We start from the raw sequence: 27880 nt of genomic DNA, 5'->3' as shown, positions 1-27880 counted from the left end.
AAACTCTGTCAGAACATCGTAAATGAAATACGCAATATCGTACATACGTTTAAAATATAGCTAAGTAAAATGAAACAAGCCTTGCTGACGCACAGGTCAAAATCACAGTAGAGAGATCAATAACGTGACGTACGGGTTCAAAAAGAGAAAAAAGTGAGAAATCTCGAATACGCATTCCTTCAAATAGAAAATTTCGGTCGAGGTCAACTGGAATATCATATCAGAAACTAGGATTGACTAGGACTTAAGTCAACAATTTGATACAATCATTTATGCCATTTAGCAGATGGAAAAAATGCAATTTATCAATTCACTGGGAAAAGCAGTCATAATAAATCATTCGTGCACAATTTATATAATCATACGGCAGACTACAGATCACGAATTAGAGTATCATAAAGCGCGTACACCTCTCTTCTGACAAACATTGTTTATTAAAAATCAATATCCTGAAGTCGCAAAAACAATGTGGGCGAACACCAGGTCTGAAGTGATCATAACTGAATTTTCACTCACAAACCACTACATCGATGGGGGCTGAATTTTCTGATCCTATCTAAGCATAAACCATAGACGTAAAGCGCATTTGTGGTGCGCTTTTTCCCGTGGGCACGCCAGGCTCGGTATAAATATATACTATTTTCTGGCTATTTAAAGAGCCTCTGATATCGGATACAATTCGTCATCTGCGTAAACAAAAAACGAAAACGCTTCCTTCGCTGGCTGTGTTGTCTTACAAAATAAAGTGCTTCCTGAAACCTGTTGAATATATGATTTTTGCCTTTAATTTACTGAAAAAATATTTACGAGAGGATATTATAATATTATGAGAGGAAAAGTGGTAAGCGGTAATTTGGGCACATTCCTGGAAATGTCACTAAACTAGGCTAGGAATAAACTTTGAAAAAGCGTTGAAAAACTAACAGTAGTAAAGAATTACGGCACTGGGAAAACAATAAGTAGATAATAATAATAGAAATCGTTCTCTGATGCGTATGAGTAACAACACCAATAAAAAAGATTTTGATCAATTGGCACTCGACATTTGAAAAAGCTCTCCAAACAAATCATGAAGATTTGCCACCTTGTCATTATATACGGTGATATAATGAATATAACACCTTACTAATTACTTTCTATGGTTACTTTTGACGTCTTAGGTGCAGGATGAAGCTGTATAACTTTCAAGACCAAATGGCAACATCAAATACCTGCTTACATGTACGCGAGAAACGATGAAATGCTATATCCCTCACTTTCTAGACGGCTACGTAACGTACAACATTGTTGAAAGACCGATGCGACGATCTGACACATCTAGAGCAAATAGTGGCCATAACGCGTTGTAATCCCGTCATAAGCTCGTCTCCGTGTGTCGTCGCCTTGTCGGTATTGTTTTAGGGCTTTTGTAAACAGAAAAGTGTGCCTCACGCCCTCGAAGAAAAAATCTAAACAAAAGATCGACGCGATCCATGCTGTCGTCTTCAACAATCAGCGCGGGGATTCCAGTCAAACAAATCACGTGGTATATTTCTGAAACGAATATAGAACTGGATAACTAGCCGTAATCGTAGGTCTAAATTACCTAATTGCTGACTGATATAACTAAAACACCATATTAATACTGGTAAGTAAATAACCTGTAAGCGCGCAACTAACATAAATTTGATTAAAACAAGCTTTTTCACTAAAAATTTGATGACAAACGAATACCCGCCCATAGCTTGAATCGAATGGGCAAAGTTATATCATCTTGTATCGAATCTTAAGCAAAATTTGGCGGCGTTCCAGGGCGGAGTGGATTTAACACTAGATATATTTTACTGCAAGTGGATAAATGTCACTCGCTTACGTATACAGCGTAATTTGCCTTGCGAAATATTGCTCTCCATATCTATAGATAAGCAGAGTAAACAGAAAAATCTATAAGAACTGCAATCTCTTCTCATTTAGATAAAATCAAACAGCCTGGAGGGCAAATATGCAGGCAGGACTGACACGCGATGGGTCAAAAAGATTTGATTTCTTTTTCACTCATTTATTTAAATGCCACTGATATTTCCAATATATTTAACTAAGCAAAAATCTTATTTGTTACGAAACAATGAAAACCAAATGCAATTACGTCATGAATGCAACTTACATAACAAACACTCATTAGCTGGATTTATTTTGGAAACATTGTCAGGCATACGGGGGAGAGATATAAATAAAATAAAAATGACTAATACTCCTTACTTTAACTAGGAGATATTTTCAAAAAACGCAAATAAATTTTTTTTTCCAGCCATGTCGTTTGTGAATAAACCTTTTTTAAAAAAAGATTACGATTAAGAAAATACCGTTTCCGTTCGTGATTTCTGCCACAAGAATTCAAACCAAATTTGAGTTTTTATTTTTATTTTAGATTTTACTATATAATTATATACTATGGTATTTCGATAGAGTACACTCAGTCATGACCGCAAAACACAGCCTTAAGCTTAGTCACGCTTAAGATATGCTTTATTGTAACCTAAACCAATCCCCGGTAGTCAACAAATACCCACTGCGGTATAGATAACAAACAACCTAATACCTCAGCGCGGCGGACAATTACCCCATTTCATTAGAATTTCGTATGGGTCATATACAAATCTTACCGTTGGGGAATTAACAAACTAATTTTTTGTGCAGGGACAAATTCCTGTTACAAAAATCGCGTCTAGATTGATTGTCCCACTCTCGGTTCGGCGCAAAAATTCCACGACAAAAACACGAAAAATGCGGTTTTCTCACGTTGCAACTCAATACGGCATGGTTGGTTACGCTTTACTCGGAGACGAGTGACTAATAAAGTTGTCAAAAAATGAATAGAATAAACTACTTCAAAACTGTCTAATTAACGAGCGGGAAAGCAAGATTTTCAGACAGCCGAGATAACCCACATTATTATTATTGTGACCGCATTGACGGAGGAAACCAATTAATAACAAAATAAATAAACATCAGATAGAAAATAATAATAACGAAGAATCTAACATATAATTCTTTTATATAAAAAAGGCGCGAATTATTATTGTATGAGTGATTATTTCATAAGCCTACTATATTAAAGAAAAACTGAAGGTAACCAAATATCCCAGGAAATTCCTGTAACTCTAAAATACGTTGACAGAAGACTACTAAACCGATCATCCTGACGTCAAGCTCCCCAGTAGGAGTAATAAAATGCCCTTCCGAGTCTCGAATACGTCTAATATATAATGTTGGGAGGTTTTTACTTTAGGTTATATAAGCGTCAGATATACAGGGATTTCTTTTTATAACACGAAGATAAAGCCTCTGTAAATATATGACTGATACGAGTGGCAGACGAACAGGAAACTGGTAAAATCGTAGACGGACCTGGCAAATGCCAATACAACTGCGGAAACGGGTCCAGATATTTAAAACATAGACATAAGCAGTGCAAAGCCACCTCAAGCCTGGTCTGTATCTAGGATTCTTGTACAGTGAAAATTGTAGAAAAAGAAATAATAGTCTTACCACTTTTATCGGGAATACTGCAATTGAATGAGTACATCTATCGTACAAGTAGTCCTTGATTGATGATGTTTTTGCCTTTTATATTATAGACATATTCTTACCGTTCAAATCTTACTCGTTAGAAATAGCTTTGGATGATACAATATGACAAAATATGTTTAATTCTTTAAAATTGCATGCAGGCATGCTAACAATTAGCAAGAACTTTAACAGCTGGAATAGGCAATCTGTAACAATCGTTTGTTTACTTTACGCAATGTACAATGAAAAACTGCGCGAACTACAGCAAACTCCTAATCCCGACATGCTGCTACCGTGTATACATCTGGCTATCGCATCCCTAGAACATAAAAAATTAAAAAATTCGAGCAATGTCTTTGTTAACTTGACTAACATCTGTACCATAAGAAATTATATCTTCGTCACTATCATACCGTGATCAGATTGCTGTTTCATATGAATACATCACTAATGCAGTAAGAATATAACTGCGCTATTTTGTACCATTTTCATGCGTAATCTCGCATAGATGGGAAAATTTGAAACAACCACATATGCTACAGCCTACTAGCAAACTAAGTTGCCTACTTGTCGAATTTGAAGAGAACGATCGCTATCAGCGAAAAAGAAAAACAAGATTTCAATGGAGCATGGATCGAAATTCGACCCTGAGTACTTCGCCTCTGAATAGATTGAAGGCGCAACTCGACACGCAGATCTTAGCTTTAAGGATCGAATGACTCCAAAAGTGTTTCCTCATCAGAGCTAACAAGCTCCTGTGTTTGTTTGTTTATCACAATTTGGATCGGTAACGAGTTACACAAAATCTTATTAATTAACTTACCTTCATCACAAAAAGAGCGAGTTTCAATCATTATGTAACATTTTACCGAACTTAAGCTGTAGGTCTAATCTAGGTGCTTGATGACTGAATTCTTTAGTGATGCTATGCTTAATCCATTTGTGAACGGCGTCGACTATTTTCGGATGAAACTGCATTTACATTTATTAGCCAAAATGAAACAGAGTCTTTGAAAAGACCTGGATTCCTTTGACACCATAACAGCATTTTGCCTTGTGTTATTGATACCAGTACTACGACGGGTTCCTCGCTACTCGTGAAGAAAATCAGGGTATATTATTACACGTTTTAGGACCACCAATCAAGTCGCGCTTGTAAAGTTGTCTGCCGTGGGTTCAAAGAGATTCAAATAATTGTTTGTTTATTCCATAAATTAGGGAATGGTTACATTGAAAACTCAATACAGCTGCAGAGGTCATTTTGACAATAAAAATTCTCGAGCATTAGTTGACATTCAAATGAACGAACGTTTTAATCGACAGGCAATTCACACATTTACCACTCGTCTGATTTTATTAAAACGAGCAAATAACGATTTCTGTTTTTACGACATACAAAACCGCCCATAGACGCAGCCCTTGACCTGGGTGAGTGCCATATCACCCCGTTTTGTTTTTATTTAAAAACAGACAAATAAACGATTGCCATACAGTCGCCACTGACGTTCTGTCGAAACAATTCACCAAACGGAGTCGGGTTACAGTCGTCTGGTACTAGTGATTCACTTCGCCCTATTTGTATTTTGCACGGATCATTTGTGTCATAACGGCATTGTGAAGTCATCATATCAGGAATATTTAACACAAATCGACGGCGATAAAACTGTACTAACAAAAGGTGTGAAATGCTTTCATGGGAAAAAAGCAACGCTTAAAATTGGAAATGCTTTATTGGGCAAGTAGGGCAAATTTTTCAATAGGATTTATTGCGAAAACGACAATATTTCGCTAAAGGAATGTCAAATAATACTATGCAAAAGATGATGGTCAGACACAACATGCCATAACTGTCAGTCAAGTGGTGTGAAAGTCATGCTCTTCATAATAAAATTATTGTGCTAATTTGAAAACTAAGATATTTGAAAAGTTTCGTTTCCATTTTCATAACTAACCAAACCCAATGACCAATCAAACTTGAAATTATGATGGGCGTTGTCAGTGTGGAATATACAAATTAATATCGAAGAGAGATGATAAAATAAATGAACTGGTGTCAAGAAAGCGCTATAACAGACTTGACTCATCTTATTTGAGAGTAATACACATCAAGATCGATTACGCAAAAAAACATAGAATATTGTAACAATATACCACATATACGTCATTACAAATTCCACCACCAAATCACATGAGAGAATATTAAAAATTAAATCAGCTACAAACTATACTTCTTTTTGATATTCCCAAAAACCACTCAATTTATTGCCAAATTCGCTACTTATTTCACTTAACTACAACGATTACGACTATCATTATTACTTTCAAACCTTATTCAATCCTAGACCAAACAGAAATTAGACAGAGATCAAATCTAGAGTGTTTTATGTTTTGTTCAAGTTACATTTCCAACATAAACAATGTAAGTAAATTGTATTACAGGACGAAACAACATGTACCGGTATCTTATGTTTAAAGTTTGTGTCTTCAAACACAAGATTAAATAGGTACATGGTGGTAAATCCTGAGTACAAGGTCGCAAATCGGAATAACATTTACATTTGATATAAATTCAAGCTACCTGATTGTGGTTCAACTTTTGACAATAATTCACAACCGAACACACATGGTGAAAAGGTTATTCGTGGATTCAGTGTATTCTATGGGAGAAGGAAATATAAAAAATCGGTCAGGTCATTTCTCCTGTAGAGTGTTGCGATTATTTTGATATCAACAAACAACCGAGAACATATGTTTCTATCATGTGTGGAGCTGACTATATTATTCAATGTTCCAGGGAATAAATTCTACTGACTTAACCGTTATGATGGAAACTTTTTCGAAAATAAAAAAAATCTTTCAATGATGCATTAGGGCAAACTCAATGTTACAGCCACGTGAACAAACTTAAATGCGACAAATCTTTCCCCTGCCATTTGGTTACTGGTAACTAACTTTCGCAAACAACACCAAGCAAGTTACTTATCCTAGAAAGTCGTTGCTAGGACAAAAGGCAAGCCTAAAAGAATGCACTATAGAAGCTTGTGTCACAGCAAGCAACGTGACATATCCATACCTTCGAACATTATGACATGTAATCTTTTATGAATGTGTTATTCCATGTCCCTATATCTACGTGCACAATGTCACCGAGTCGTACAAACGTCACGGAATTGCAGCTGCTATCCTATCCGACGCGACTAGAACAAAACATAATACAGTGAAAACACATTTTCCATCTATATACAAAACTATCTCTTCTTTTGATAATGCTGAGAATAATATTTGATTAAATCCTGTTTAATACACCAAAAACGGCACCAAGTATTTGATCTACAATTTCCCACACTCCGACTGTCTGAAGGTTCCCAGATACTGTTGGTCCATCTCCGGCGCCAGCAGATCCTAACTAAAACAGCCTGAGGGCCCAAAATAGAAAATACTCCTTTGATTTTCGCAGTCGCTCGCGACCGGTAACAACCCGACAATTAAAGAGAAAATCTAGTAGACTGTTGGATGCGTAAAAATATTGGGAGTGGAAATAATTCAACGCAATCCATAATATTGAGAAATTATTTTGAATAATTCAATCTACTCATATGTTCAGAAATTATTGTACTAACATTTTCTTATCTAACTCGTAGTCTTTTCACGTAACAAGAAACAGTCCTGAAACATTTTAATCTTTTTCATTTATACATCAACTACTATTTGTAAAAAAATGTTAATGTAAAACATCCCTAGAATCGAATCTACAAACAGTATTATCTTATACAAAAAATCAATTTGTATGCTGTAAAATACCCCATTCGATCGTATTTGTATACTACACAAATCTGTCGATTGAAAATTATAATGCGAAGATACAAAAAGTAAAGCGATCTAAAATTAATTCGGAAGACAATTTTTACGGATTATAGAATGAAGAGCGCAGGTTTTACATGCGCATTTGGTTGAAATGGATTAATTAGAATAACAGCAAACAGCGAAACCTCGCTATCATAGTGAATTGAGCTGCGAAATCAAATGTAATCCTTGTTCATTTCTAAACGAAAAAGGAAATGCACGGTGCGATGTAATGACCGCCTTTGGATTTTTCTGGCAGGAGACTTTCTACGAATGAGACAATCTGATGCATCTGCGCGGGTATGCTCATTAAAAATTAGGAAAAATTTTCAACGTTGTACGCGTGTTAACGTCTGGCATATATTGGAGAGACATTCTATTACATCTAATTTTTAGGAAAGCAATTCGGGCTATCATTCAAGAAATAAGCAATGTGCCTAAATTTAGATGAAAAAGACAGCACTCATGCCGAACGAAACCCTTTTCGGCCATAGACTGAATTGCAAATTCGAATGACCGATAATGTTGCCACAACCAATTCAGTATAATAAATCGGTTTATTTATTAAAAGACATTACGTGCAATCTTCAATTCATAAGATTATGACGAATCATATTTTTAAAATAAGACTACAGCCCGGTAAATACTTGGTAACCTAGTGAAACTATGCAACGAAATAATGATAGACATAATATTGTCAAATAAAACAGAATGGTCTTAAAGAAAGTCCCACGATGATTATTATTAGGCAGGAAAGAACCACATCAGAGGGCTCGATTTACCTCGACTGAACATACGAACAAAAATAGTGTTAACAAGTATGAACATATACAGGCCATACGTCGATGGAAAGACCATCTGAGGCGCATGCTAAAATAAGATATACTGAGAAATTAAATTTTCTGTTAATTCTTACAATTATTCACACCGACAATACTGTTCGTCCCATGGGAACCTGTCAAGATCTGACGAAACCGACTTCTCTTGGGTATTGAAGGTTAAAACAATAGTAGCTACGTTTATGGTGGTTTCGACTTCATGCGTTTCCTGTTTTTCATCGTGAGTGAGGTGACGAAATCTCTTATACTTTTAATCTGGTTTAGAAATGACATTACTATTAATTTGAATAAACATCGATTTAATCAAAATTAAATTGTAAAATATCAAAAAATCGGGAATTCGAAAAATGTTTAAAGCGCCCAGAGTTGTTTTATTACTCTAAAAAGCTACTCCCCATTGTTTAATTGTTGAACGAATTTCACAAATGTACGCGACAACCATTCATCGCGTGCGTGGGAAATACAAACTTGAAAGGGAATGACGTCCTACCCACTTCCCCAAAGAAATATACGTCTTAAAACATGCCTAATTTGTAATACTGACACTGACGCTCAGTCGACAATTTATATCATTTTTGTCGCGAGTCTTGCGCAATTTAACCTTATAAAACCCTAATATATACATTAGAGACTGATACTAGATAGTCAGACTGACACATTCGATATATTAGTGGTTGACTAACAAAAATATATTTGTAGCCGCCAATTTCATAAGCTTCAAAATATATGGTTGATCTATCTAAAAATACTGATCCACAATATGTAAATGTAACCACATGCTTTCAACGCTTGCGCTAAACGTACTTCCCCGTCTGATGAAATTTGTGAATGAAATATGAGAAGTGCTCCCATGGACAGAATTAGACAGCAACGACCCGCTATCAATGTTATACAAAAACTATTGGGTAACACTGTATATAATTTTCTTACTATTATGACCAACTCTTCTGACTCGACGGTTTCGATGTTAGTGTCGCGTACAATTCTATAAGCTAGCTATTCATAGAAACTCCTAATGGGGATTCCTGCGTATTTGCTTCATACACAATGCGAAAAGAATATACACATTGACCAAATTTTCAAAAAGTAAATTGCCCCGACAAAACATTAGTCTATCCTAATTCTCAAATAGAATGGTTTCTAAGTAATGTCCATATCAATTTCCAATTCAACCAAATTGTTCCTATACTCAGCAATACAGATTTCACAAAATAACAACCATGTAGTTATTATCGTCCATGTCCCATCACGAATGGTCTTCCAATATATATTCAATTGCTTTTAAAGCAATTCATATCTTGCGCGAACAAATTGATAATATATAAGGCACATTTAAATATTCAGCCAATCTAATCTCTAATCAAAACTATGAAAGATTATCAAATAACATCTATCACAACTCGCTAGCACCTTTTCTGATAGGTGCGCCGCCATTCGCTGGTATAAAGACATTGATAACAAATGCGAGATTGACCAAAAGCTACAAACAGAAGGTTGATATCTAACTTCATAAATTTTACCGACGTAGATATATTATCAATGGATTGATACATCTCCCGAAAACCTGACGCCTCAATTCCAAATATAGACCATTCATCTATAAACAACGAATTTAATTAGAAACATGGCAAATTATTTGCGATTATTGTATATATATCATGTTCGACCTCTATTAAAAACGGTAAAGCGATATTTGTGAAAACCTCCCCTATTTTGGGAGTACCTTTTGCACACTTTTAAAATAGGAATACGCTTGAAATTAAGCCTAACAGTTTGGAACGCGTTCGAATATCTTTCCAGAAAAAAAATTCTTTGGTTTTTGGAAGGCAATCGAAGGTTTCCAGTAAAAATACATAAATAGAATCTTTTGAATTTCGCTACTACTCTTGTCGGCACTAGATATACCATTAACACTATATAACAACTAAATATCGCTAAAATCGTGCGACATTCAACAAATGTCGATCATAGAGGCGGGAGAACCGTAGGCTAAAATAACTGTATCAATAAAATGTACATTTCCGTGATATCAACATCGACGCTATACAAATGCCATCAAGATTCGGGATAACATATAAACATTTTCTCACAATTCATCGACAAAAAGCGGCAAAGCACACGAATTAAACAATCAAAATGTTGTTTCACACAGGATAGCGATTTACGAATCGTAGCTCCAAAAAACATTGGTCGTTTAGATATCTGCGAGCAATGGCCATACTTGAATCGTGTCTTTTCAAATGGCTGACCAAGCCTATTATGGTGAATTGTAAACGGGTTTGATTGACAATAACTCAGAAGACAATACGAAAATAACGTTGACATACAAGTTTAAACAGATAAAACGGATAGTGGTTGGTCGACTAACCAGAACGCCAAAAATGCAGGGGTTGCACCGAGTCAGCATATCTCACAATAGTTTAATAAAATAATGAACCAATTGTTCCAATTATTCAAAAGGCACACTGAACAATAAATAGTTCTTCATACCAGTGTGAACACCCAACAGGAAAGATTGTTTCCAAATAATAATAGTAATATGGGGCAACTGCATTGAACACAATGATCCAACAGCGCACGCGGCATGTATTTATTTATTCATGTTTTTAATTTCACATCAACATCTTTATTATCTAATAATAAATGCAAATGAAGTGAAAATGAGATAGTAAAACTAATCGAACGATGTAATATTTTATAATGACTGTGTGAGAACATTTCGTTATAATATAGTTTTTATTAAAAAGGTCCCAAAATTCAATAAAAATCAAGTGGTAGCATATTCGGAATAAGTGAGAAATTTAGCATAAATCACGTTACATTCGTCGCGCTGTTTGGTTATAGATATTTTACCGCTTTTTGTGGGTCAATTTTGCGCTATATCTTTAATTTATTTTGTTAACATCTACTGCGGCGAGTAGTTGCAAGACATATATATATATGATTTAAATGCACGGCCGGGGGGAAGCAATAATAATAAGAAGTTTTACTTTCTCCTTGTGATTTAAAACTGAATTCATGGTCAAATTTAGAAACGATGTCAACATTAAGATTTTTTCGTGATTTCTATATTTAGCATAATAAATTCCGATCGAAGCATTCTCTCCGATAAGTGAATTTGGACAATCTTGCAACGTCAACATTACCTTGACGTAACTTCTAATAACGTAGACACCTTTTCCCGGCCTTCTATATAGATACGCAATTGCGTCAAACGGCATATGTCCTCGAGGTGTGTATTAGCCAAGGCTACGTAAGAAGCAAATAATAGGTAAGATAAATTGTCAGACGTAAGAATTTGCATATCACTCATTTCGCAATCTTGTTCGGCATATATCTAATTACTTTAAAAATTTCACTCCATACGTACGAATAAATCATACGTACGCAATAATCTTGAAAGACAGATGTGTCTTCGAGAAGATTGCGCACATGTTTGCCTATTCTAAACGAGTCTTTCAAGTCAAGGGCGTTCGTCATCGTCGTCTGATTAACAGACAAGATAGACAAATATAATCCCGTAGTATTAACTTATTATTAATGGATTAATACCTCCGTAGTTCGACACTCGCGTATATAATCTGCACACTAGACGCGGACCGGCTGTCTCTCAGCACATCTCTAGAGCGGAATTAGAATGGCCTTTCCTTACTAAACATCCAACTGCTGATTATCTCAACGTTCCATATGTTGTTTGACTCGAATGTGACGAAAGATATTTCTGAAGGAGAGATCTTGGTAGCAATTTGCATGCTAGGTTTTGATACAGTTGCAATTTAAAAAGCGCGCCAAATGACGACGAGCATAGCCGTGAAAGTGATTTCGTCACGGCCTCGTACGCGCCGTCGACCACGCTCGGTGACCCTTGTCGTAGCCTTTGAGCGCGCTGAATTTAATTTAATAAAAACAATACCAAGCGATTAAAAGTTTAATGAGTTAGTGAAATGCAGAATGGTACTTGTCACATTGCTATTGTCAGCAATTAAAACCGTAACCACCATCGGTACGTCGCATCTGGTCCCATTGAAAGTAGAAGTTGAACAAGTATGGCATATGATATAAGAAACTAGTCGAGTTAAATTTAGCGTTAATTACACATGTTAATAGTCGTAAAAAATGAAGCCCATTTGGAATAGAACATATTAATTCAGGAAGACTCCATTAAAAAAAAAAAATTTCACCGAACTCAACTGTTCAGACTGTAGTTTGGACAAAGCTTTATTTGAAAAAAAAAGAAGTGAGGATTACCTCAAAATTGTTTAGAAAGGTTTTACTACTCAAAACTTAGTAGCATAAAAGCTGTATTTCTTCATTTTCTGTACTCTACCCTGTTTCATCGAAACTCAAATAATCAACAGGGACAGATAAATACATGAGTTGCCAGTAAGCTAGAAAATAATAGAATCTCATTCTACATAATAAAAGTTTTACCAAGGTTTTGCTGAAAACAGTTTCGTCACATTGGAGTGAGATTATGCTCTTGTTGTTTTGAACCCTCAACTACATTTTATTCAAGCATCCTTTTGAAACACGTCACATACAAATCCTGCAGTACAAAAAACATAAGCCAAGGGATAATCAGCATGTCATACCTCACCTCAACACATCTCTTGTCTCTAAGTAGTATTAATTCATTATGCTCCATTTTCTAATCAGTAACGAATACACAAAGATACTAAATATGAAGTATAAACCGAAAAGGTTTGTTTCATAATGCAAACTTTGCATCAAAGTCAGAGAATAGATAATTATTTCTGACTTCTCAATGGTATAGATGGAAAATAACAACACACAAACGCATGGGACAAAATTTACGAAGTTGCTCAAACTTCAAATGAGTTATTATATTGTCCACAAACACACAGGACAAAAATTAGACAGTTGCTTACACTTCAAATGAGTCATTATTCAATTATATTGTCTTTAAAACCAAACTAAAATATATCACCAAAAGTTCAAAATCACAACATTGAGAAAACACTTCATCAGGTTTTAGCAAGATCGATTATCAAAACTGAGTTGAAAGTCTGAAAGGTATCATTGTCAATTTGTCATGGGCAAAATCTGTCCCACAAACATATTTTATAAGCAATTATAATGTCAGGGAAATGTGAGCTCAAAAAGAACTACAGTAACCGGATTATCATTAAAAAACTTTTTTAACACTGAATTCCATCATTCACAAGATATTTGTTATCCACCACTCTAGCTACTCTTTTTAATTGTCAAAAAGTAGCAATGGGTTTACAGATGGGAGGTGCACAACTCGACTACACGGCCAACTCACCAGAGACAACTAGACTACTAAGTGGACTGGTGAGTTGTCCAACTTGTCGCATTTGTCATATGTGTAACATGACCAAAATATGTCACTTATACACATAAAAATGCCAATGTGAGAATATTAATGTGTTTTTCTTGCCATTAGAGCCCTGAAAAGATCGAAATTACACCCCTATAGTCTTTGTATACCTGTAGTTATATACCATTAGTGTTGTATACCTACCGAATGCAACCAAACAATGGAACAATCATCGTACAAGGGTCTTACATTTTATTGAAAATTTGTGAGAAACAAAAAATCAGTCAACAAGTGTATAAAAATTAAATTTACACTCACAACTGATTGGTGGTGATATTGACATAACTACAGAATAACTATTGGAATGGATGAAACAGTTTTTGTGGTTAGGGAAAGCCGAAATAATAATAATCTGTACAAAACACTGCACTCGTGTTTATTCATGAGGATATATATGGAAATAAGTTTAAAAATGTCTGGCTATTTTAGAAAGGGGCTTAAAATCGGTATTTGAAATTTAGTTCTCTGTTATGGCAGAGACAAAACTATAAACATGATAATGAAAGCTTCGAAAGTCATTAAAACAATACTATATGTTAGTCCATTAGGTACCCTTTTGCGCCTACAAAAACCTATATTGGCACACCCAAAATATAACAGAAACTGGTGATCAGTCACCAGTCTTATCTAGAGACCTTTCAGACACTCACAACACCAAAACTAATATCGGTACAGTACCAACCTGTTATCTCTCCACCATCAATTGTATTTTTTTAATATTCTGGTTGAGTAAAGTTACGGCAGTACTGCCTCCTGTTTTAATTTATTCTAACTTAAGATAGCCTAAATTGGATCAAAGAAAACAGGCCAGAAATCACAGGATAGTAAAAATTAGGTCTGACAGTAGTTCATTACTCTGTTACTCCTGTACTCACGGCCACTTGTTGGGTCCAATATCTTCAGCATTTATCAAAAACAAACTGACCCATCTATCACAGTACCAGCTGGCTGCGGCTGGGTTAACAGACTGCTGGACTTGCCAGAAGCGTCATTGAGATCGCTATTCTGTTATTACGCTACCGGTACTACAATACATTGAAAGCAGGATAGTATTTACATATTACGTAACCCCAAATATTGATAACTTAGTAATTACCGAATTACAACCACTCACCTTATCGTCGTACTCGTCAGTGAATGATTTAATAACAAAAAAATCGGAAAATAAACAAGACAAAAACCACAGAAAAATCCAGCTCCGAGCCAAATGAGAAATTCACAGCGAAAAAGAAGAGAAGGCATTTAAACTTTCAGTGATTCACTCATGCATGGCCGACGTCACGAGTGACGTTTCTCTCGTTGAGGCAGGAAGGCGAACGAGATCTGAGCATTTTATCAAGTACGGACCGTGGGTGGATCACAGTTCAGAATTAAATGTTTGTTAATATGCTACAAATGTTGCTCGATATTATGGGAAGAATGAAAGCTGCATATTTTAATGAAAATATTTGCATTTTTGGTCCACTTTAGCTAGAAATATCCAATAATTTAGTCCGATTTGGAACATATTATATTTTACTTTCGTATTAATTTTCGTATACACATAAAATACTAAATTAAAATAGGTTTCAATAATTGGAAATCAAAATATTTTAGTGGGCAAATATTGAACACACAACATACATGCTCCATATTTAAATTATATATATATATATATATAGGTATATATAAAATTTTCTAGGGGTTAATCTACTATAAATTACATTATTGTTCCGGAATATTTAATCTGTCCGATTTGTCATTAGTGTGATGTGCTTTCTTTACCTCTAGATAGCCTCGTCCAATTTATTTTAAAGTTTATTCAAGGCTAATTGCCCATACATCAGATTAAACATTAATTAACGCAAACACGAATTGCATCAAAACAAACATACCACCAATGAGTGCATCACGAGATCTGAAATGAATAAACATTCAGGACAAAGCATTTGCAAGAAAACTGCTACATAATACAGCAACTGCTTATTCAAAAAAATGTGAGTGTTTTTTAATAATTTTTGTTAAGATAGACAATAAACCTGAAGTCTGAAAAATATGTTCTGCGTTTCCTCCAGATGGATGCTAACTATGTTAAGTAACAGCTATATATCTTGAATAATATTAGTTTTCGTTATTATATAACGAGAGAGGGGGAAAACTACCATGTTGTAATGCACCAAGTTATAATCGAGATAGTATACACTATACAATATACATAGTCTCGTCTAAGAATGAAAAGTCATACAACTAAGTTTATACCAATCATGTTGAAATTTTGAAATGCAAGTGCTCGAGGATTTTGTTGGCTAATATTCATTCTTTTACTTTACGTATAACAAAACTAATTCTAGAAAGGATTATGGCTTTTTGCAAATACTTGTTCGTACTAGCCATTATCACCAAAGCATCACTCGCCGCAGAATGTCACGGCTCGGTAAGCTATTTTTACTTTTGAATATATGGTCCTCTTCAAAATAACTAATAAATCTAAGCAATTCAGTATTCACAACAGTGTTCGCCGGGAACTATAAAACATACCTATATTCGTAATAGTCTATACTGATATGTAACATGCTCCCTGAAAGAATCGAATAGAACGAACATACGCTGAAGAGTATCGACAAACCAGATGTTACACAGGAAACAGGTCGTAACAGAACTTCGAAACTATTGCAAAATTTTCAGCAAATTTTCTCTTGTCAGGTCACACACATAAAATGGAAGGACCCCTTCACTGTAAACGCTATATAATATTCCCAATTCTTCACGGTGTCATCACCAAAAATGGTTTGAAATATTTTCATACTCGGATCAAATAATCTTTACAGCCAGATCCCAACGCGAAAGAAAATACCTTCCCAATTAAAGATGCGGATATGAAATTAGTGGCAAAAGTGAAAAATGGAAAACTTTTTACAGTCGGAGACGCAAACACGGCCCTTAAAGTTGTTCATGTGTGGGGTAAGTTTAATACTTGAATAGATTTGTAAATGTATATGTGTGTTTCTTCAGCTTTTGACTTCTTAAATTCAATTCAAATTTAGGTGTAAGGTGATATGAATTACATGATCAATATCTTCATGATTCCGAGGCTAAAGATTTCAACAAGCCCAAGCAGAGGCGAATAGGCTATACGGGACATACCAATAGCTACAGATCAACTTCATCTTATATGAAACTTCCCGTTCTGTACTTAATAGAAAACTGCTTATAGAATTTAGCCCTAAATGCCAAATTTAAATCTATGAATCAATTATTATAGATTATGTACAAATAATTTGGTATTTGTTGGTGTTATTCAGGTCACATGAACTGAACAGCGGTCTCCCCCACAAAATCCTATATTAGGAAACACGAAAATGAATTGCGTCAATAATAAATTATGTATGCTTATCCCCGCGTAGCAGGTTACAAGACAAAGGCAAAGAACAAAAATCACGTCTTCCATAAACATATATATTTTAAATAAAAATAATGCTTGTTTTATGTGACCCTATGGTGCTTATTTACACGCTGTTAGGAATTTCCATAACGAGGTCGGGATCGTGCTGATTATTATAATATATAGACGAGACGTATAACGTGCAAATAGTATTCAACGTTCAAGATAATACGCCTCGATCATGCAAGCATCTTTGAGGGGTTCATAGTCTACAATTTCAAAAGTTCGCCAAAAACTCACAATCCCATACACCGTAGACGTTTTTAAACCTAAATTTTGAATTTAACCGCCGCTGTTAATGCATCGCGATTCCCGTAATTTACGTTTTGATGTAAAGTTTTGAAATAAGCCAGTTTCGCATGAAACCACGTTTCCAACAGATATTTGTTAAGTATGTTTCATCCGCATACGCCAGACACAGTTAGTATAATTATAAGCTAACGCAAAGCTATTGTTCACATTCCAGGCTCTCCCTATGAAATGGGCTACGCTCACGGTTCCCTGCTGAAAACAGAAGCCGCCTCTTTCATGAACGCGGTATGGGACTATATGGAAGACCAAGTGGTAAGGTTTATGCAAGCTAAGATTAACAATAAAGGCTAAAGTCTACGTGCGGTGTTTAGTACGTGACTCTTTGTAATATTCGAAGTTGGCAAATTACCACACCTGGATTGTAATTATGTACAAAACGATTTTTAACTAGGGCTTTGCTTTGAATCTCGCAGTTAGGTACTTTATATCAAACGTAGACACAACTTTTATAGGTAATTACAACAATACATGTACGCGACATGACAACATATTTCACAATCTCTCACACCGTGAGTGATATAAGCTCATGGATGGCTATCAGGACTACTGCCTGCTGGCGAAAGGCAGTGGAAATATTGCATAGTAGCGCACAAGTTTCAATTTACATTTAACTCAAAGTTGATAGTAATCAAAACACTGGTTGAAAACAGGAAACTGTAGATGTTGGGAAGCAGTCTTTCAAAATGGATTCTTGCACAAAGAGTTAATTTAGTCACTTGCCTTGCAAAACTTCGCCACAAATTAAATCATTAGCGCTGTGGTTAAAATTTTAGGCGTATGCGTATTCTTTACGCGTCCTAAAAAGTTTATCGAATAATCTAAATAACGTTATCGATAGTCACGATGATTTTATAAACCGAAAACATAATAAAATTTCTCTTGCAACAACAAAATATTTAAAGACTCTTTCTCCAAAGATAGTGCTAGTTTTGAAGTTATCGTTGAAATTGGATATTGTAATCTCAAAGTTTGTTGCAAAAACATTTTGTAAAATATTAAAAAGTGGAGAAAATACCAGCAATTGTTGCAGCTAAAATAATATTTCAATTTTCGGATATATAGATATTAGATAACGCTCCTAAATTTAGATTGTTGAGTAATTTAAAAACGAAAAAAGTTGAATTTCAGCGAGATAACATTTTAATCATTTGGTAAACAAAATTTTGAAAGCTCGTTATCACAATTTTGATATTTTCTGCCAGTGATTTATTTTCAGTCTGGACATGATTGCACATCTACAGATAAATTGACCTATACTTCAAATTTGAGAAAATTGCAATTCTAATTAATCAAATTCACACCAAGGATACCGAAAATAACTGTTTACCGCGGATACCGCTTGAGCATAAATTAATTTATTTATACTATAGTTACACGGAAATGTTGGGTTCGTTCTGATCGATTCAAGAACAAGTAGCACTATTTGTATTATGAACGCAATGTGTTCAAATCAGCATATATTTGTCTGACTAACAAACATATGATTAATGCGTTGCCAATAAACAAACTATTCGTTAACTTACCAAAATTTCTACGTAATTTTTTCGTGAAAATATGTTTAGTATATCGCGCAAACAAACTGTTACCAATATAATAATTACATCTAATAATCACATTTATCCTGTTCTACTCATATGTCGCAAGAGATCCAATGAATATAATTCATAGGAGGGAATTTCGAAAAATTCACACCAAGTTATCAAATTTTGTTTCCATTCTGTTTTGGAGCCAAATAACATAAATGCAGGGAAAAACCATAAAGGAAATAATACTATCAAATTACAAATGGTATCGATAAGTTCAGGAGAAAATATCTTTTGATGATGCAATACACAACTGAAACAGTCATCGCGAGAAACGACAAATTCATGCACTGATTAATACAATTATTAATCATTATATCAATTTTTTTATGTTTCTGTTGATCCTTTGTAAATCTGCCGTGTTCAAATTTTATCATAGCTTGGTAGTGTCGCGTGACTTAAAATTGATCCCTCGCTCAGTTTTACTTCGATTTTCAATTACGTTGTGAATTATGCAATCAAATATATTAATGTGAATGTATCTTTATGAATCAGTACTTTAAAATAATTTTTAAATCTGGTATATAACAACAAAGCATATTTCTATCCCCCATTTGGCCGGACAGTCCATTTACCAAACCTGTTTTTCCCTAAGCGTTTGTCGGCAAAAAGATGATTGCATAACGGCTGCCCGTTATCCATAAATAACTGCGTTTTGTAAGCACGAATATTCGATTCGAGCACATTAGCAGAGCACACGGAATAAACAAAAATTTGCTTAAGAAAATCAATGTACAATGGAAAGATTATATTTTGACACATAATGTTTTAAAATGAATTGCCATTTTTGACAGATCCCGCACAATTTTTTATTAAAAATGAAAATTTGCTTTATGAATTATTATTCTTGAAAATTTGTTTACATAGAAAACTAAACTACTAAAGAACATGTTTATTTCCAATTTAAACTTTGAATTGATTCCTCGTTTCAGGTTCAAGCTATCAACGGGACAGGAATATGGAAATTCCATGAGTGGTTTTTGAAGGACGTCGCTAACCTCGGGTAAAATTAGAACAATTAAAAGCCGATACTGTTAGTGTAAGAATAAAATACGTTACCTATTCGTCTATGGGCGTGTCATGGTTATCGATGTGATTGGCTAGAACGTTTCGATTAATAATATACACAAATTATCGATTGGTATATACAAGCGTAGATACTGTTGTGTGCGAATAGATAAAAATGCAATATTTTAAACAAATTAGCATGCGTAATTAACTTGATTCGAACAGGTGATAATGTCAAATATTAATATGGTTTTCCAAAACGAGGAATGCATTGCATTCTATATTTCAGATTCATGTTTGAATATTGTCACAACTGATATTTGAAATTGATTGATATTCCACATAAAATGATTGATTTTCAAAAGCGTCCGTATTTTATTACCTTTATCGTCAAAATTTGTCTAATTTTTTATCCAGAGTCGAAGTGGCCTTGGATTTAGAAATATTGGTTACATCGAAATACACTGGAGATTACTTTTTGGAAGAGATCAAAGGATTGGCAGATGCTTGTGAAGTTGATTACAAGGTATTTAGTATAGCTTTTTTATATATATTTTTTGAGACAAATCCATAACTAGAAGATTTTGTATAGGTAAAATACGTTGTGTGTATTGTATTCCTACCCTATAGCTATTCTATAAACACCTGTAAAGTTTAGGAATATGGAGGTCAGGCAAGTAGCAGTTCATTCCTACGGGCATCAGAACAATCGATCTTCCTTCCTTGAAGTCGTTTTGGACATTTACGTTGATTACATTTCATATTTCCATTCAATTCACATCATCACCAACCTTGCTTACGTTTACCATCGCACCATATTGGCGAGGATCTAAGAATTGGTATCACTTAAACGTGACGTTGTAATATCGAATTCCCCGAATTCTGGTTGTATCCTTGAATGAACTTTCTGAAACGTGATCTTACGATTCGGCTCTGTTTGAATAAAATGTTATAGCGCAGAGTCCATCAAAGTCAAAAGTGCAGTATAACTGCAAGCAACTTATAGTACAGATGCCGAAGTGAAGAGGCCAGGGTTTCTGTCGAACACGCCAATTTTCAAATATTACTGCATGAAGAAAAAAATTGTTTTACATCGTGGACTCGATAACCAATGGTTAACAAGTTGGGCCAAATAGTTTTGATGTCGAAAATCACAGATTTCAACTCTATGACCACCTTACCAACAATATAATAAATAATTGTATTATTTATAGGAAAGGTACGCCATTCCTCATAAAAAAATAGGCGAAATCTGAACAATGTGAAACAATTTGCTGTATCAGATCATAAATTTCGAACTAAAAACTTAATATGCTGTGTATTCTGGGTTGGTCGCATCCCATCCTTTATTCTGAGCATAGTCGGCTATATTCACCAAGCTCTGTTGTACCTAGTAACACTCGGCGCGGTTTCCAAGTTGACTTGTAGTACAGTTCGTGAACTTTGAAACGACTATAACATTATGCATTTCGTTGTGTTAGAAAATCCAGAGAATACATATGCTTGGTGAATTAACCAAGGGAAGTTGTTCGATGATGGGAGCATGGGGTGATGCTGTTGCTGACCCAATCAAAGTATTGCAATTTAGAGCATTGGATTGGGATACAGACGGTGAGAGCCATACTTAATCCGTTTTTCCACATCATTAATACGCCACCTGCCGGGGGGTTTTCTGACGACCACTTGTTCATGGGTTGGCTACGCTGCCGGGATTTTCTTCAGTCGGCGGTGAGAATGCGATTCTGAATAAGTAGGACGAAATTCCACAGTAATGTGCCAAATGAATATATTTATACTTTGTTTTCTAATTGTATAGGATTATTAAGACAAAGTCTCTGTATGATGTATTAATATCGTTTGCGTGCGTTGTAAATGCAAGCTCTGATATAGTTCAATGCTCAGAATTTTTTTATAAACCTTAACATTTCTTCCAAGGTCCTTTCAAGGATTACCCTCAGTTGACAGTTTATCATCCATCAACGAATGGGACGGGTCCCGGTGGCATGAGAGCAAATGCGTTCGTCAATATTGGATTTACAGGTAAACGTGAATGGGAATAGAGAGAGACGTACCGGCATATTATATATACCTATTATTATGCATAAGACGCCGGAGAATCATTGCTTTAAGCAGATCCGAATGAAATACAATTCATTGTAACAACTATTCAAGTAGGCTAATAGATGTTTGACTGCTACAAATATTACATTCCTAAGGATGGTTGGGTTCTATCACTGGAATGTCCTCCGCACAGATGGCAATTTCGGAAATAGGCGCTTCGTTTCCGGACGAAACATTCGGAAAAGAGTCTAGATTTGGTATCCCATTCACTGTAAGTAGGCCTATATTTATTTAAGATTGTTAAACATCTTTTGCATGCATACACAACGATTGCAGTTTTCTCCCGAACATTTACTCCTGGTATTTAAAATAAACCCAGATATAATACTGTATAGGAATTTTGCAGGCGAAATTCGGATGTATATCTCTACTAGAAAGAGAAATGTATTATTTTTACACACGTGACTGCTTGTCTTACAAAATTAATACTGCAAGTGAAGCTTTGTGAATGTGTTTGACCCTGATACGAACATGCCCAAAATCGACAATACGACATCCAAGTTTATCCGAATGCTCGCCGCTAATTTAAAACCTTTAATCAATACTTGAAATTTCAGTACATCTTGAGGGATATTCTTCAATTTGATTACACGCTCGATGACGCTATCAACAGACTGGCAAATGCACGCAGAACATGCGACTTGATTTTCGGAGTTGGGGACGGGAAGGTAAATCTGAATTAGTAATGCTAGCCAATTTTCAAACTTGATTGAAATATTTAATTACATCGATAGAGGGTATTTTGATATTTGAGATACCCAAACCTTGATAATAACATAAGGGAAATCCATTTCGCAGGAAGATCGAGGATTTCGTGGGGTACAATACTCGGCATCGGTTTCCAACTTTTACGACGACCAAAATCTAAAACCAGAAGCAGACTGGCACCCGAAGATCAAGGACGTCGTCTACTGGGGTATTGAATGTTGCCATAACCAGTAATAAACATTTTAAACCTATATGCCCTGAGCTCCATTTTTCGAAACAGCCTACGAGAATATTTTCTGTAGGCAAGAAGACCGTAGCTCGCAAATTCCATCAATGTAAATCGCGAATTTCAACATTTCACGACAGTCGTTGAAGTGTGTTTTTAATTCATGAAAAAATTAGCCCTTTTCTATTTCAATCAACTATTACTAACTAATTCGCACAAATTACCAATGCACCACAATAACGCGCATTGCCCTTTGAAATAATTTTCTGCTAAACAGACCAACAATAACACTAATAGTATTGGATTGATGACATCTCCATCATTTGGAACAAAACACCTTCAGTAATTATTTTGGCTAATATACATACACAACAAATCATACCAGTTGATCTACAGTACACAGTCAGAAGTCAAAGTGGTTTTCACTTCTTTTCCTAACAGGAATGGATTGGCTCTGCCCTGGATACAATAAGAAAGTCGCTGAAAGAATAAACGCCAACTACGGCAATTTGTCTCCCGAAATCGCCGTTCGTGACATCATGGCAAGAGCTCAGACAGGTTCCGTTCATTCTGCTGTCTACGACTTAACCCGAAGTCAACTATATGTTGGATTTGCTCGTGCTAAAGGCCAAGACGGACCCACTTATGCATACCAGAGGTAAATATACCCTAAAAATTGTTTCAAAGTCATGATATCGGACGGGTGGAAAGTTACAGCCCAAATCAGGGGTCTCCAACACGCGGCCCGCAAGCCAATTTTTTGCGGCCCGCGTCATGGTTGGGATATTTCCACAAAAACTAAAATAGTACGATGTCAACTATTAGTAGGTTTTATCGTGTCAAGAGTCTGGTTCGACAAACTGTAAAAAGTGAAGCAAAATTCCCCCTGTTGTCCACGTTCATGTTTTATAATATTGTTCATTATAAATGCGATAATTTCATTTCGCATGTTCATTGTGACGAAATAAACGAGTTTTGGTCAGTACATTGTGCCCGAAGAAAGGGTTGCAAAGCTAATTGCAAATTCACTTTTCATACCTGTAATTTATGGCAGTTCTTATATTTGAAAGCAGTTTTTTTCGACTATGAAAGTTAGCAAGTCAGCCCTCCGCACACGACTACCGTACGAGCATTTGCATGTTGTCTTAAGACTAGCACACAAAGGCAAAATAAGGCCAAACATTGAGACGAAATATCCAACACAAGTGAATGAATATGTTTCAGGTCTCGTTTGCTGTAAGATTCAAGTGTAATTTCAACACAATACATTCAGATACCCATTTTTGTACCTAATTTCTTGGTCAATAAATTTCAAAAAATGGCCCGCGGCATGTTTTGAGTTGGAAACCCCGGCCTAAATTAACCCTGTCAAAAACTCTGGAGATATTTTTAAAACTTCTCAGTGGCGGAATGCTATAACTTCGGGGTTCGTACTATGAACTTGGGAGTCGATATTTCAAAACAAATTTAGGATTATAACGACCGTATCTTAATAGTGTATATCTTGCTATATCATTGACAAGCTGGCATTTTAGAATGACCCACAGGCGAGTGGAATTTTTGTGTGACAGCACAGACCTCTCTACTAAAAGTACAACGACATGTTTCCAAAATTGTAACAAGATAATAATTCGGTTACAACACGTATTAGAACGAAGCTATTTATTTTCTATCTAGGGGATTTGTCAAGCTGGACGCAAACATGCTGTTTAACGAACCGATGCCATGAACTCACCTTCAACTAACGTTACATGATACAATTTTCTATATTTAATTCCTAATTCAGCATTATTTTTGACTTTATGTGTGCTATATTATGTATAACCCTATTATGCTATATGCCAGGGGTCGACAACATACGGCCCGCGACGTTTTATCGAATTATAGTAACAAAACAGCTGTTTTGACGATTATATTCTTTTAAGTCACCGAATTTATTGTAAGACTAAATTATATTATAATCTAACATGTATATAATTCACAATTACTCGTTTACTGATCCAATAATTTAATTATATATAATTAGGGTTTAGTGGCGCCGAAAGTATTGAAATAGAATTTTTTGAGATGCAATGCAATAAGGAAATAAATCTATATTCCATTCGAGAGATGTATCACTGTTTGATTTTTATTATAAAAAATAACAACCGTTCGGTTTTCAACTTTCTAAAAACCTGTGCAGCTCGCCAATGACCTGCACAAATGACTTACCAGTAGAACTGGGTAGTCTCGAATACAGGATGATTTCAGAATCGAATCTTGAAATATATGTACTGTAATTGTAAGTTAACTTTTATTATAATAGATTCGCCAGACCACATGATTTATCATTAATATAGAATCATCACTCAGGCAGTTCGCTGAGTGTTCATACACAACAAAATCAATACCTCGCTAAGAAGTAATATGTCAGAATTGTATTTTAAAAATATGGCTTCAATGAAAAATTGTCAGATTCATCTAGATTTTGGACCTTTGGCGAGCGAACATGAAAAAGCGAGATAGCGGGGATTCGAAATTTCCGACTTCGAGTAATTTACTATACGATTCAAAATGCCCAGCCCTCCCTCGTGAGTCCTTGCCATCACACCCTATATGTCCAATTTGCCTTTTCGGTTTACGCCTCGGAAATTCTATATTACGTATTAGTTACCCACGAAGTAAATTACCTGCTGTGATTAATAAGTCTCAGAGTTAAAATTAATCCCAAATGAACATAGGACCTATTCTGAGATCATAAACTAAATGGGGAAAATTGCCGATAGATGCAAGAAATCAACAACGCGGTAGTTTTATTAATATAGTGTAGCTCATTATGGCTTGCATTACAGATTGGGACTTGCAATTCAAAGCAATAGTGAGTTAATGAGCTAGGTTCTCAAAGCCGAAAATTTATCATAGAAAGTACTTTGAGATGTAGGGGATCTACAGCAAATATGAAGACTTTCACTCATCTCATACAAATAACCACGAAATTTATGAGAAATAACTTGTAATGAATGAAATTAGACAAAAGTCGACCAATAAAACCAGAAAAAAAACATGAGAAGAACATTAGAAAGAAATTGAGGCAGTGGATGAGTGAGCTGTCACCTGAAGAGAAAATAAAGTTGCAGTTATTCAAAGTTGCGCAACACTATTTGATAACAAAGGTACTTTTATATGTTCCATGAATTGTCCATTAAAAATTTATATAACCATGTGTTAAATTTGGTATACAATGACTAAAATTATTCAGCTGCAAAGGAAAGTATATTTAAAACTCTTGGTATTAAAAATATGGGCTGATGTCAATCTGACTGCTATTCTGGTCGCAAGTCAGATCACAAGGTGCAGATTTGGATCCTCCAGTGAATGCTTTTATATGAGAACATTTTTCATGCGTTGTCTTCTAACAGCCACATCCACGTAAGAACCCAAACTAATAACTACACAAAAGTAGTGATGATAAGAAAAATAGTCTTATTAGTAATTGCTTACGCTAAATCTTGACAAAATGGTTACTTCTCCCATGGCTGTATGATAAGTGTCATGAAATATTTCAAGAAAAATAAAAGCTAGGTAAGCATTTGAAAAACTGCTTGCGTTGTATACAGTACAAGCAGGTAGACAGAGCTTGTTTTAGAAAATAATAATGCACCTCAAACAGCTTAAAAATCCTGTGATTGAGAGGAAGTTCCTGTTGATTTTTTGTCGCCTGTTTTCCTTGGGAGAAGAACAGATTGGATGTTTGGAAGAACACCACCTTGTGCTATGGTCACATTTCCTAATGATAATATGAATAATGTAGTTACAAAGTCTGAAATACTCTTAATAATTGCCTGCATGCATACAAAAAATATTTTAACACGAGCAATAAAATTGAAATGCACCAAACATATCATTTCTACGCAACATATGCTGAAATGCGAGATGCATAATTTACTTCAGTGCAATTTAACTCATTTGACAATCTGTATCCAAGACATATCAGATTACACACATTCTGACCAAAGCTGCTACATACAGACATAGTCAATGATGCCAATTTCTGAATTTTGATTGATTGGTCCTAATATGATTTGGTTGGAAATGTATGTTTGTATGTGCAGAATTTTATCAGAAAGATAACAGGCAGAGATTCAATTAGATTTTTCATAATATACCTGCATCAATTGGATTCCAATTTTTTAAAACCTTTAAATAATTATCCATTGTAGATTTGATAAACAATAACAGTAAACACTGAACGTTACAAAAAAACTCTTTTATCTGTTTATTAAATAATTTAAAATTTACCCAGCAACTTGTTTAATTCCTCATCATTGCGAATAGCCAATTGCATGTGTCTGGGTATGATTCTAGATTTTTTATTATCACGAGCCGCATTTCCAGCCAATTCCAAGATTTCTGCACTTAAATATTCAAGAACAGCTGCAAGATAAACTGGAGCACCAGCTCCTACAAAATAAATATAAATAATATTTATTCAATTATATAGGCTAGTAGTATAACGTATCGGGTATAGGCCTATTAAAGATGCATATTTAACTGCACAGACATCAGGACATACCTGCATTGCATACAGACATACCATAATCTATTTTATAAGTCTGAAAGTAGGCTGAGTTAAATAGTCTACAGCAATAGATGAGTAGCAGTACCAGTACGGTACATTCTGACATTACTCTATTCGTTGAATAGCCGAGTAGCTGAATAGAGGAATAAGATTTCAATGTCCACAATCAGACATTACCAACTCTTTGTGCATAATTTCCTTTTCTTAGCAGTCTGTGGATTCTTCCAACTGGAAATTGCAGTCCTGCGCGAGACGATCTTGTCTTTTTCTTTTCTTGAGATTTGGATTTGCCTTTGCCGCGTCCAGACATTTTTAATTTTGAAGGATAAACACAGACTATCTGACCATAG

The 27880-nt window shown here is 35.1% G+C and overlaps 3 protein-coding genes across 3 annotated transcripts in view; 1 reads left to right on the top strand and 2 right to left on the bottom strand.

Moving 5' to 3' along the window:
* Window positions 1-14803, bottom strand: part of LOC120325620 (protein C-ets-1-like) — a 29245-nt gene extending 14442 nt beyond the window's left edge. The window contains exon 1 of the mRNA XM_039391689.2: window positions 14708-14803. The gene's annotated coding sequence lies outside the window, so the exon portion shown is untranslated. The remainder of the gene's footprint in view (window positions 1-14707) is intronic.
* Window positions 14804-15927: 1124 nt separating this feature from the next.
* LOC120326250 (protein dcd1A-like) lies at window positions 15928-25505 on the top strand. Its single transcript, XM_039392507.2, has 12 exons — window positions 15928-16006; window positions 16401-16533; window positions 17481-17578; window positions 19842-19912; window positions 20335-20443; window positions 21399-21528; window positions 21853-21957; window positions 22134-22249; window positions 22596-22706; window positions 22837-22954; window positions 23414-23630; window positions 24650-25505. The coding sequence occupies exons 1-12, from the start codon at window positions 15932-15934 to the stop codon at window positions 24699-24701; spliced, it is 1335 nt and encodes a 444-aa protein (XP_039248441.2). The 5' UTR covers window positions 15928-15931; the 3' UTR covers window positions 24702-25505.
* Window positions 25506-25947: 442 nt separating this feature from the next.
* LOC120326251 (histone H2A type 1-like) lies at window positions 25948-27872 on the bottom strand. Its single transcript, XM_039392508.2, has 4 exons — window positions 27708-27872; window positions 27251-27412; window positions 26613-26738; window positions 25948-26065 (listed from the first exon to the last, which is right to left on the bottom strand). The coding sequence occupies exons 1-3, from the start codon at window positions 27838-27840 to the stop codon at window positions 26623-26625; spliced, it is 411 nt and encodes a 136-aa protein (XP_039248442.1). The 5' UTR covers window positions 27841-27872; the 3' UTR covers window positions 25948-26065; window positions 26613-26622.
* Between the last annotated feature and the right edge of the window lie 8 nt (window positions 27873-27880).

Source organism: Styela clava, chromosome 4, assembly GCF_964204865.1.
Source record: "Styela clava chromosome 4, kaStyClav1.hap1.2, whole genome shotgun sequence".
NCBI lineage: Eukaryota > Metazoa > Chordata > Ascidiacea > Stolidobranchia > Styelidae > Styela > Styela clava.
The sequence above is the reverse complement of the archived record's forward strand: the minus strand, read 5'-3'. Positions and strand labels throughout refer to the sequence as shown.

Bases quoted from the DNA above. Each gene is read 5' to 3' on its own strand.
- LOC120326250 (XM_039392507.2), top strand. From the start codon at position 15,932: ATGGCTTTTTGCAAATACTTGTTCGTACTAGCCATTATCACCAAAGCA. The intron at 21,529-21,852 runs GTGAGAGCCATA...ATTTCTTCCAAG, and splicing joins ATTGGATTGGGATACAGACG to GTCCTTTCAAGGATTACCCT. The intron at 22,250-22,595 runs GTAAGTAGGCCT...TTGAAATTTCAG, and splicing joins GATTTGGTATCCCATTCACT to TACATCTTGAGGGATATTCT.
- LOC120326251 (XM_039392508.2), bottom strand. From the start codon at position 27,840: ATGTCTGGACGCGGCAAAGGCAAATCCAAATCTCAAGAAAAGAAAAAG. The intron at 27,413-27,707 runs GTAATGTCTGAT...TTTATTTTGTAG, and splicing joins AAATTATGCACAAAGAGTTG to GAGCTGGTGCTCCAGTTTAT. The intron at 26,739-27,250 runs GTAAATTTTAAA...TATTATCATTAG, and splicing joins GGAATTAAACAAGTTGCTGG to GAAATGTGACCATAGCACAA.